This window comes from Elgaria multicarinata, chromosome 11 (genome assembly GCF_023053635.1).
Source record: "Elgaria multicarinata webbii isolate HBS135686 ecotype San Diego chromosome 11, rElgMul1.1.pri, whole genome shotgun sequence".
NCBI classification, from domain to species: domain Eukaryota; kingdom Metazoa; phylum Chordata; class Lepidosauria; order Squamata; family Anguidae; genus Elgaria; species Elgaria multicarinata.
This window is the reverse complement of record NC_086181.1, coordinates 46,038,270-46,049,786: the sequence shown is the minus strand read 5'-3', so window position 1 is coordinate 46,049,786 and position 11,517 is coordinate 46,038,270. Positions and strand designations below refer to the sequence as shown.

General features: G+C 45.1%; 1 protein-coding gene across 1 annotated transcript; it reads right to left on the bottom strand.

Moving 5' to 3' along the window:
- Nucleotides 1–615: 615 nt before the first annotated feature.
- Nucleotides 616–9,001, bottom strand: LOC134406968 (thialysine N-epsilon-acetyltransferase-like). The gene is made up of 6 exons (XM_063138672.1): nt 8,909–9,001; nt 8,328–8,379; nt 6,743–6,826; nt 6,144–6,242; nt 2,202–2,242; nt 616–830 (listed from the first exon to the last, which is right to left on the bottom strand). The coding sequence occupies exons 1-6, from the start codon at nt 8,969–8,971 to the stop codon at nt 651–653; spliced, it is 519 nt and encodes a 172-aa protein (XP_062994742.1). The 5' UTR covers nt 8,972–9,001; the 3' UTR covers nt 616–650.
- Between the last annotated feature and the right edge of the window lie 2,516 nt (nt 9,002–11,517).

Genomic DNA, 11,517 nt, shown 5'->3' with positions numbered 1-11,517 from the left:
ATGAAGAGAGACTGAACGAACTGGGCATGTTTAGCCTGGAGAAGAGAAGGCTGAGGGGAGACATGAGAGCACTCTTCAAATACTAGAAAGGTTGTCACACAGGGGAGGGCCAGAATTTCTTCTCAATCCTCCCAGAGTGCAGGATACGGAATAACGGGCTCAAGTTAAAGGAAGCCAGATTCCAGCTGGACATCAGAAAAAACTTCCTGACTGTTAGAGCAGTACGACAATGGAAGCAGTTTCCTAGGGAGGTTGTGGGCTCTCCCACACTAGAGGCCTTCAAGAGGCAGCTGGACAACCATCTGTCAGGGATGCTTTAGGGTGGATTCCTGCATTGAGCAGGGGGTTGGACTCGATGGCCTTGTAGTCCCCTTCAAACTCTGCTATTCTATGATTCTATGATCATCACACAGCAAAGGTCAAGGTGGAGTTAATGCTACTGTACGCAAAACTATGAGATGCTTGATTGAGAATGTCGTCTCCAAAAACACAACCATCCTTCCAGAGAAATGTGTAAAGACGAAGGTGAGGCTGTGAAGCATGCATCTTCATCAAGCGTTTACGGGGGGTAGGGTTGTCCCTGCGGCATGCTGTTCTGGAATGGGACCCATAGCTGCCACCTGCGGTCCCACTCAGGCCTACGCTCAGCCTCAAGGCTCTTTCCCATCCTGTGCCAGCCTTCGCAAGGCGTCCGTCCCGAGCTCCATGCAGTGAAGCTGCTCTGACTCTGTGGTGTCGTGCGCCCCGAGGCGGAGGTAAAATTCCTTCGCCCTGCGATTCCATTCCATGGTCATGAACTTCATGTCCATGCAGCCGGCAGCGAGGGCAACCTGTGTCCGGGAGGAGAAGAAACAAAACGAAAGGACGGTTTCCTCGTTCCAAAGCCGAGTGGGGTCTTTTCCCACATGGGAAGCGCAGGGAAGCAGAATAGAAGAGGCCGGAGCAGGAGACGTTATACTCAGAACAAAAAATTACCACTTTTTAAAATTCCTGCTTAAAATTAATTCCGAACATCATCAGAAAAGCCGGAGCAGATCAAACCAAAGGTCCATATCATCATGTTTCCTGAAGAGGTTTCCCATGTCAACATTGCATGCGATGCAACATCATTAACACTACTGTCGTGCTAGGAAGTGCTATTGACATGGCACAACTGTTGTTTTCTGCAAACACGACATCAGTAACAGTACCATTGCACCAAGCAAGGGTCTATATTTACTCTGTGCAAGTGTTGGTTTCTGCTAAAATAATGTTGGATACTCCTCTCTATGTGTTGTGTAAAACAAGGATGCATTTTTGCCTGACCTCACTCTCCTGCTAAACAGTTTCACCGGATGATCCTGAGTTCTAGTGTAACGAACCACGAAGAATGTTGTAGCACCTTAAAAACTAAGGCAGTTAAGAACATAAGAACATCTGAAGAGCCCTGATGCTGGATCAGACCAAGGGTCCATCTAGTCCAGCACTCTGTTCACACAGGGGCCAACCAGCCATCGGCCAGGGATGAACAAGCAGGACATGGTGCAAAAGCACCCTCCCACCCATGTTCCCCAGCAACTGGTGCACACAGGCTTACTGCCTCGAATACTGGAGATAGCACACAACCATCAGGGCTAGTAGCCATTGAAAGACTTTGCCTCCAGGAACTTATCCAACCCCCTTTAAAGCCATCCAGATTGGTGGCCATCACTACATCTTGTGATAGTGAGTTTATGCATAACAAAACTCGCTGTTGGTTTTGCCATGACAACCCAACACAGCTACCTCTCTGGGACTTGTGTTACTAGAAAGGAAGGAAAACGTCTCTCTCCCTCTCTCTCTCTCCACTTCCTCCACACCATGTATAATTTTATAAGATTTTTTAAAAATCCAAAGAGTTTTCTCCTTTCTATTGGCCAGCTCTCCCAACTGCGGCATGGCAGGCAGAAATTCAGATGGTGCAGCATAACCTTGCATGGAGATGTGATGATGAGGTTTCACCGGTTGAATTTTTGCCTGTGTCATTCCCACCAGGGCCCTGGGATTTATTCATGGCTGGTGTGCCCATTTGGATGTAGGCCCTATATTCTTCTGGTTGGAGCATGGCCACTTTTTGAGGGGTGGGGAACAGAGGTGGGCTTCATACAAAGCTTCATGGGGCAACATTTACATCCCAAAGGAGAATCGCAAAACAATTAGGACAGATGGAATGCTGAACTCACCTCTGCGACTTTGGCCATTAATTGTTTCCCAATTCCTTTGCCTGGCAGAGAAGATGGGTAGAGGGTTCAGTCAGGTTGATACAATGTGCAGAAAGTTCATGAAAATGCCATATATTGATTTCATGCCAAAATTATGGGATTCAAGACTAAGAAAGCATATTAATGGCAGAAAACTGGGTTATGTGCGGGTTTTTCCTTCCCACTTATAACCACATGTTGAATACAGAGCATTGCATAAGAAGAGAATTTTAGAACTATTTTTAAGCTGAAGGTGTGAGAGAAAGGTTGACAGAGTTGCTATTTAAACCATGGTGTGAAAAGGCAACACATCGAGACCTGTAATTCTGGCAGAGTTACTCCTGATTTACAAAAGGAATAAAGGGAAGAGGAATAGTCTTCACTGACCTTTAGCAATTTTATTCTTCCTTAAGAAAAATAACCACCTACATGTTTCCTCAGTTCATTTATACCTTTCTCACAAGCAGGAAAATAGGTGAAGGACGAACAAAGGCTCTGGCCCTAATAGTATTATGTAATGGATGTAACATTTGAACTGCAGTTACATTTTACTCGAGTAACATTTTAACTAGTTCCCTAGGTCATTTTAAAAGTAAGAGTACCTTCAATTCTGAAAGCTCTCCTCCTACGGTACTATTTTTGACTTCAAGGTCAGCAGTTCTGCAAATTTTATTACGTAAACAAGCCTTTTATTGTCCAGATTTTATTTGGTTCTTCCATTCAGATTGCAGACACTTTTCCTCAGGTCCAGAGTCTAGTGGCCTAGGTTGTACTGATATCTGTCTACTTCTGGAATTAACAGGCTTAACACACACACACACACACACACACACACACACACACACACACACACATATACACACACTTGTTCTTAATGCACCACTGTGACATTCATTGGAGCAATAATTCACTGATACTTGTCATGAAAACGTAAGAGGAGTCCAGTTGCATCAGACCAAAGCCCTATCTAGTCCTTTATTTATTTATTTAGACATTTGTATCCCACCCTATATCACAAGGATCTCAGGGTAAAATCATACAAAACATATAAAACAATAAATATACACAGTGAAAAACAAATCCTGGTTGTGCTTTTTATACTGTATTTTGTATTTGTGCTTTTAACCTGTTGGTTGTTTTATTATGGTTTTAATTTTTGTGAACTGCCCAGAGAGCTTTGGCTATTGGGCGGTATAGAAATGTAATAATAAATAAATAAATAAATAAATAAATCAAACCATTAATAAGCTAAAACCAATGCAGAATTTAAAAACAGTAAAACCAATCAAAACATTTAAAACTATGTACAGTCTTGGTAAATTTAACTATCAAAGCCATGTCTTAATTTGGCGTCAGAATAAAATCAACATTGGCGTCAGTCGGGCCTCCAAGGGGAGGGCATTCCACAGCCCGGGGGCCACCACAGAGAAGGTCTTCTCCCACGTCTCACCGTATGTCTCGTGTTGGTGGGATGCGAAGGAGAGCTCTCGTCCAACAGATCTCAACTCTCGGGAAGGCATGTCCTGTTCTTACAGTGGCCAACCAGCTGCTCCAATGGGAAGACCACAAGCAGGCCATGAGAGCAAGATCAATGTTCCCAGCAATTCAGATTTGAACCCACACTTAACTCAGTGCCAATCAGCTACAGGGCTCCCCATAAAAATGTAAACCAGGAGCAACAAAACTTTGGAACTGTTACTTCACATACTCTTATGAATAGCTGGGATTACAGGATGAGGTACAGAGCGCGACTCAAAACCCAAATGCAATTCTAGAACATCTTTATGGAGACAGAATGCCGTTCAATTCAACCCATTCACATTTTTTGCATTCACTGAAATACTTAATGAAGTTGGAGCAACGGAGCAGGAGGTATCTTACTCAGAATTCTGTTGATTTGGGGGTAAGTTAAATACTAACACACACACACACACACGTCTGCACAATGTGGAAAAACACGCCTGTTGACTGTGTGTCCTGGTTGCACATTCATTGGCTCCATCTTTCCTCCTAGAAAATTCTGTTATCAATGCTAAAGGACAACTTAGAAATCTTTTCAACCAGTTGTTTTCCCCAAACTCAGCTAATTGCATCCATGTTATGGTGACCATATGAAAAGGAGGACCGGGCTCCTGTATCTTTAACAGTTGCATAGAAAAGGGAATTTCAGCAGGTGTCATTTGTATATATGGCGAACCTGGTGAAATTCCCTCTTCATCACCACAGTGAAAGCTGCAGGAGCCCTGCCCTCTTTTAAATCTGGTCACTCTAGTATAGCTCCTGCACTTTAACTGCTGTGATGAAGAGGGAATTTCACCCAGGTTCTCCATATATACAAATGACACCTGCTGAAATTCCCTTTTCTAATCAACTGTTAAAGATACAGGAGCCCTGTCCTCCTTTTCATAGGGTCACCTTAATCCATGTTGTCCATGTTCCACAGTTGCACCTATGCATGCCGGTTTCCCCCAATTCTTCAGTCTTTTGCTTCCGGTAAATTTGCTGGCTCTGTTAGGTAACTTTTTCCCATTCAAACTGTAGGAATGCTTTTACCTCACAAGAGGACCTTTATATAATTTTACATAACAATATGCATAGGGTGACCATATGAAAAGGAGGACAGGGCTCCTGTATCTTTAACGGTTGTATTGAAAAGGAAATTCCAGCAGGTGTCATTTGTATATATGGGGAAACTGGTGAAATTTCCTCTTCATCACAACAGTTAAAGCTGCAGGTGCCCTGCCCTCTTTTAAATCTGGTCACTCTAGTATAGCTCCTGCACCTTTAACTGTTGTGATGGAGACGAAATTTCACCAGGTTTTCCATATATCCAAATGACACCTGCTGAAATTCCTTTTTCTATGCAACTGTTAAAGAAACAGGAGCCCTGTCCTCCTTTTCATATGGTCACCCTAAATATGCAGCTCTGTAGAACAACTACATTATATTCCCATCTGCTACTTTTTTTCGAGGTGACGTAAGAGTCATTCTATGGGGAAAACCCAAGTAAATTAATTCTGCGCGGCTTGGCACCTTTTGTAAATCAGGAGTAACTTCACTGAAAGAGATCTGGATTATTTGCTGGTTCCATAGGCATAGAAAGCAACAGGAGGTGGAAAACAGATGATTCTCCACTCACTCAAATCAGATGCGGATCACGAATGTCCTCAGCTAATGTGACCAAATCTCTTCTTACAACTACTTGTAAAGCAGGCATAACCACTAAAGAGGGTTCTCCAATTCTTCCCCCCCTTCTCAAGCTAGTGCTCTCTGAATGTGCTAGACTGCAACTCCCATGATGGCCAATGGCCATGCTAGCTGGGAATGATGGGAGTTGTAGTCCAACACATCTGCCCTAGAAAAAACAAATATTAACCTTGGGTTCTTTTCTTTTAAAAAAAGTTCCTTGAAGGATAGAGGTCAAAATTTATCCTTCCTGTACCACCATAAAAAAAAAAAGAATAGCATTTGATAGCATCGTTCTCATCCCAAGTTCTTAGTCCTTTCCCCAGCTTGGTGACCTAAACAAGTGTTACCGTATTTCTTCGATTCTAAGATGCACTTTTTTCCCCATTAAAACATCTCTAAAAACGTTGTGCATCTTAGAATCGCGGCTGCTTTTATTATTCTTAGAATCAAAGCTTTTTTTCTGTTGGTGGTACTGTAATTAGTGTGCCTCTTACAATCAATGGCGTCTTACAATCAAAGAAATATGGTACTTATTAGACTTTTGTTGAGAGTAACTCTGTTTAGGCCTGCAATCTCAGAGGCACCCCACTTGCCTCTAACTAACTCTGCCCTAAAGGTGTCATATTGCCTCTCCTTCAAGGGGCTTTTGGTTAAAGGATCCAGGGACAGCGTCTTCCTTGACAGTTGCATTGACAACCCCTGACCAAACTCTCCCCACAGATGGCCCTTACGTACCTCTGAATTCAGACACCACGTAGAGATTTTCCAGGTATACCATCCTCCCATGATTGACGTTGTACCCAAAAAAGTACAGTGCGTAGCCTACGGGAGAAGCTGTATGGGGGGAAAGAACAGCTCTTCATATACTGGAGTAGGGTGAGAGCAGAGGCGATGGCAACATGATAAGTAAATCCCCCCTTGCTTTATTTCTTTGACTTACTAGTACTTTACACCCTGATGTAAAATGTACACAGGAACATAACAGGGGGAGGGAATACATTTTTGGTACTCAGACTATACCTAGTGCAAAAATCACACTTGATTTTCTCATTCCACCCCTCTGTTGTATTATTTCACACCTCTCTGATTCTTCTAATGTTTACTTAGGTGAAAAGGAGGGAGCAAAACTCTAAGGCTCCCCTTTCCTTTCAAAGGATCATCAAATACATGTCTCTCCTGTAGAGTCTGCAACTAAATACCTCAAACGGTAACAAAATTGCATGGCCCTAACAGCAATGGGTTCCCTGTTCTCTATTTTACAACCTGGAGTAAACCCGGAGTAATACTACTAACTCCTTTTGTAAGTTTTCTGAAAGCGTGGGGGTGCTTTTTACCTTTCTTGCATCCATTTTCGACAGGCAGTTCAGCCAGTATGCATTTGTAGAAGGGGTCCTCGCCAAATCCATCTGCTTTTAAAACTGACCAGCAGGGAGCGGTGGGGGGAGGGGATATAACAAGCAAGATAAATTTTAATTTTAATTGCAGCTTTGTTCCTCCTGACTCACCCAACCCCAAAAAGGATAGGTGCTGTTTTTTTTTTGTTTTTTTTTTTTTTTTATTATTATTATTATTATTATTATTATTATTATTATTATTATTATTATTATTGGGCTCCCTGCTGTGATTTAGGGGGATATCAGCAACCGTGGGGTCGGGGAGTGGGACTTTGAGGAAAAGCTTGGATCCTGGTTTCTGGGGTGAAAGTCCAGAACAATGAAAACTTGGGGGTGGGTGCATATTCTGGGATGGAAGAAGGCAAACAGGAAAAGTATAGCAGGACTGTGTTCAGAATTCAGTACCTGGGGAAGCTCCGGTTTTATATCAAAATCTGGCTTTATACTGGTTGGAATCGCACGTGTGAGTGAAGTCCTGCCATGTTGTACCCCTATAGTTTCCTGAGAGAGCAGTCTGTCCACTCCATTTCCCTGTGGGAGGCTGCCCCACAGCAGGGGGGCAGGGAGGAGGGAGGGAGAGCGTATGGACCACGAACTGTATGGACTGCAAAACGATGCTGGAAATCTACCACCTAGTGACTGAGAAGGGTACTACAATCTTCCAAACACAGAGGCATATTTAAATTAATTAAAATTCATTCAGGCATTTTAAAAATAGAATAACCCTGTGGTTCGCAGCCCTAGGGTCCCCTTAGTATGCATGCCACGTTTCAGGAGCTTAGGTCTCACTGTGTTGGCGGGATGGTGCTGACAGACGGATGGATAGCATTCCAAAAGCCGGGATAGTTTATCTTAGGAAAAAATGCTAAGGGGAGACCCGAGAGAGGTGTACAAAATTATGCATGATGTGGAGAACGTGGAAAGGGAGACATTTTTCTCCCTGTCCAATTATACTAGAAGCCAACGGGGTCAATCCTATGAATCTGGTGGGAGATTCAGGACAATATCACAGGAAGGACTTCTTCACACAGCGCAGAGTTAAACTGTGGAACTCACTACCACAAGATGGGGTGATGGCCACCCATTTGGGTGGCTTTAAAGGGGGGTTGGATAAATCCCTGGAGGGGAAGGCTATCCATGGCTACAAGTCCTGATGGTTGTGTGCTACCTCCACTATCAGAGCCAGTAAGCCTGTGTGCACCAGTTGCTGGGGAACATGGGTGGGAGGGTGCTATTTGCACCGTGTTCTGCTTGTTCATCCCTGGCCGATGGCTGGTTGGCCACTGTGTGAACAGAGCACTGGACTAGATGGACCCTTGGTCTGACCCAGCCTCAGGGCTCTTCTGATGTTCTGATGTTCTTTAGGGTATCTATTATAGATAGGAGAGCCTGTAAGAAATGAGAATGAAGATCTAAGAATGAAGATGAGTCCAGAAGGTCATGCGTGTTTGGAATAAACATGGAGACCTGCATGGACACGCGTTGTTAGGGAGGGTTCATGACGCCACTCAGTCAAAACCCTTACCTTGAGCATTTATCGTTACATCATCCTGTAAGTGATGGTATGTGGCGATTTCCTAGGGGGGGAAACAGACAAAGGCATCTTATATGAAGTCAAATTGTTAGTCCATCTTGTGGATTCTGGATGGAGAGGCTGACATGGATCAGGGCCATCTGTATGCCAAATAGAAGCTCTGATGCTGATATATTGGACAGCACAGCCTTCCCCAACCTGGTGCCTTCCCAATGTGTTGGATTGCAACTCCCATCATGCCCGCTGGGCATGATGGGAGTTGCAACCCAACACATCCGGAGGGCACCAGGTTGGGGACAGCTGGTAGAACCACAATTTGCACATAATTCATAATACATCCCATAATTCACCTGGGTCCTTTTTCCTTGCAGTGGTGGGAAAGGGTTGTGTTTTATTACGGCCAATGTGATAGGGAAGGGATGGCCAAGAGGGGAGGGCTCCTCTGAGCACACACAGAGTACATTTCCTTCCTCAGCAAGGGACAAAGGCACTGCGCTGAGGAAAGCTTGAGCGATGGGATCTTACCAGCCTCGGCCCAGTTTCCTGCTCCCAGTGGGGGGACAGCAGCTCACCTGTATTAGGCTCATGAGGACTTCGCAATCGTCACTTGTAGCTTGTCGGAAAACGTACGCCATGGTTCTTTGATGGTGAACGACTCTGAAGTCTCACCTGGGCGTTGAGACAGGTAGCCTTTATAGTCCCCTACCCCTCCCATCTCCTGGGTGAGTCAGATTTTTCTGGGTCCTGTCCAGCTGGGTGACGTGAACCCTTTACCCTCCTCTGTTTCAGGCAGCTGCTATGAAAGAGAGACAGAAAGAGAAATGGCAAAAAGTCTATCTCAGACTCCAAAGCCCAGCAGGGTATCAGATCACATAGGGTGACCCTATGAAAAGGAAGGCAGGGCTCCTGCAGCTTTAACCATTGTGATGAAGAGGGGGATTTCACCAGGTGCTGCATGCATACAAATGATGCCTGCTGAAATCCCCTCTACTATGCAACTGTTAAAGATACAGGAGCCCTGTCCTCCTTTCCATAGGGTCACCCTAGATCACGGACTTGCTACATAGAATCAAAGCGTTGGAAGGGGGCCTTAGAGATCATGTAGTCCAACCCCTGATCTCAGCATCCCTGACAGCCGCCCAGTTTCTTAGACACCACCAGCAAAGGAGAGACTGCCAGCTCCTGAGGCCGCCAGCTAGTTCCACCGCTGAACAGCTCTCAGGAGGTTTTCCCTAATGTTTAGCCAAAACCTGCTTGCAATTTCCAATCCTTGGTTCTAGTCCTGCCCTTGGGAGCAACAGAGAGCACGTCTGCTCCATCCTCTACACAACAGCCCTTCGGATATTTGAAGACAGTTGTCATAGCTCCCCTCCTCCTCTGCCTCCTCCAGGCTAAATAGACACAGCCCCCTCGGCTCAGCTATGATTTAAGGCCAATCTCCCCCTCTTGAAATCTAACTCCTTGGTTTTGCCTTTACTTGGTTTTGCCTTCACTTCTCACCACTGTCCTATTCTAAAAATATTCACACAAAAAACAAATAAAGGCAGGATCCTGTTTAGACGGGGGAGTGGAGTACAACTGGACAACCATCTGTCAGGGATGCTTCAGGTTGGGGTTGGACTCGATGGCCTTGTAGGCCCCTTCCAACTCTGCTATTCTATGATTCTATGATTGTAGGGTGGATTCCTGCATTGAGCAGGGGGTTGGACTCGATGGCCTTGTAGGCCCCTTCCAACTCTGCTATTCTATGATTTTTGATTCTAGGGTGGATTCCTGCATTGACCAGGGGGTTGGACTCGATGGCCTTGTAGGCCCCTTCCAACTCTGCTATTCTATGATTCTATGATTCTATGAACTCCCCCCATCTAAATAGGCATAGGATTGTGCCCTAAATGTAACTGGCTCTTAAATTGCCCAGGGGCTCACTTTAACACACCCTTCCCCCATCTTGTGCCCTTCAGATGTGTTGGACTACGACTCCTAGTATCCCCAGCCACAAAGGGCAAGAGCTACCTTTCCTATGTGCTACCAGCTCAAACAGATCAGTTCTCACACCTCACAAAGAACTCCTGCAAGAGGTGCTGCGTAGTTCCAAACTGACTGAGCGAATGTCATAAGAAAGACACCAGTTCTACTGTCTGCTGTTCTGGGTCACTGTAAACAGGTTCTGGGGCTCGGCCCTTGGTGAGGAAGCCCCAACTCAAAGAAAATTATGGCCAGAGGGAATCACACTGAGTGAAACAGTCCAAAGCGCTTCATTCAGTCTCCTCTTCCTACCACTGCCCAAGAAAAAACAGTTCCATTTTTTTTTCTAGTCCATGAGGACCAGAAACCAAATGACTCTTTACTTCCATGCTGCTAGATTCTGGGGCAGCCTCCTGTTCTTCGGCGCCGTGTCAAGAAACAAAGGGTATAAGGAAATGTTCTCTGGGTTATTTATTGTAAGTCTGTGTCGCCCACATTTCCACAGGCTGCAAAGCAGCTTTCAACAAAATATGAGAGGGGGGGAAAGAAATCTAAGCCATAAATTAAACAACAACCATGAAAACCAACAACATACTCATAAAAACAGCAAAACAGCAAGGGCAGATAAATCCCAGCAATACAAAGGAGCCAGTAACAACACTACAGACCATCTGTTCAAATACCGTCCGTGGATAAGAAGGTCAGTCCCTTTCACTGACTTCTCTGGACAGGGCATTCTATAGACGGGGTGCCCCGATGGAAAAGCCCCTATCTTATCCACCTTGTGCCCACAGATAGGGTAGGCTATACACCAAATGATATAAACATGCACATCTAAGACACGCCTCCCTCTCAGCGGAGGCAGGGAATGGTGCTAGCCTATATAATGCTGTTTCCCAGGTCCTTATCAGGGGCAATGTTTGCACAAAACGTGATGTGGGTGAGTTCACACATCAGAAACCAGCAGGGCTTGGAGATCGGAGAGTCCCAGAAGCAACACGCAAGATTTCAGATTACTGCACTTTGGAATCAAGGCCAAAGGTTTCGTTCTGCCTGAAGGGAAAGGCTTAGATAAACAAAATGGTTTACACTGGGTGCAAGGTGCCGTGATTTGCAATGCCAATTTCGGCACAAAAAAGCACATTCTACAGTCCCAGGGATCTCAGGGGGCCGAGGGACCATGTCAACCCCACACAGCCCTGAGGGGAGAGCAGGC

What these genes read in the sequence shown, in the direction of transcription:
- LOC134406968 (XM_063138672.1), bottom strand. Translation starts at nt 8,971, where the DNA reads ATGGCGTACGTTTTCCGACAAGCTACAAGTGACGATTGCGAAGTCCTC. An exon ending in CGTGGTGTCTGAATTCAGAG is followed by an intron (nt 2,243 to 6,143) that starts GTACGTAAGGGC and finishes CTTCTCTGCCAG; the next exon opens with GCAAAGGAATTGGGAAACAA. An exon ending in TAATGGCCAAAGTCGCAGAG is followed by an intron (nt 831 to 2,201) that starts GTGAGTTCAGCA and finishes TCCCGGACACAG; the next exon opens with GTTGCCCTCGCTGCCGGCTG.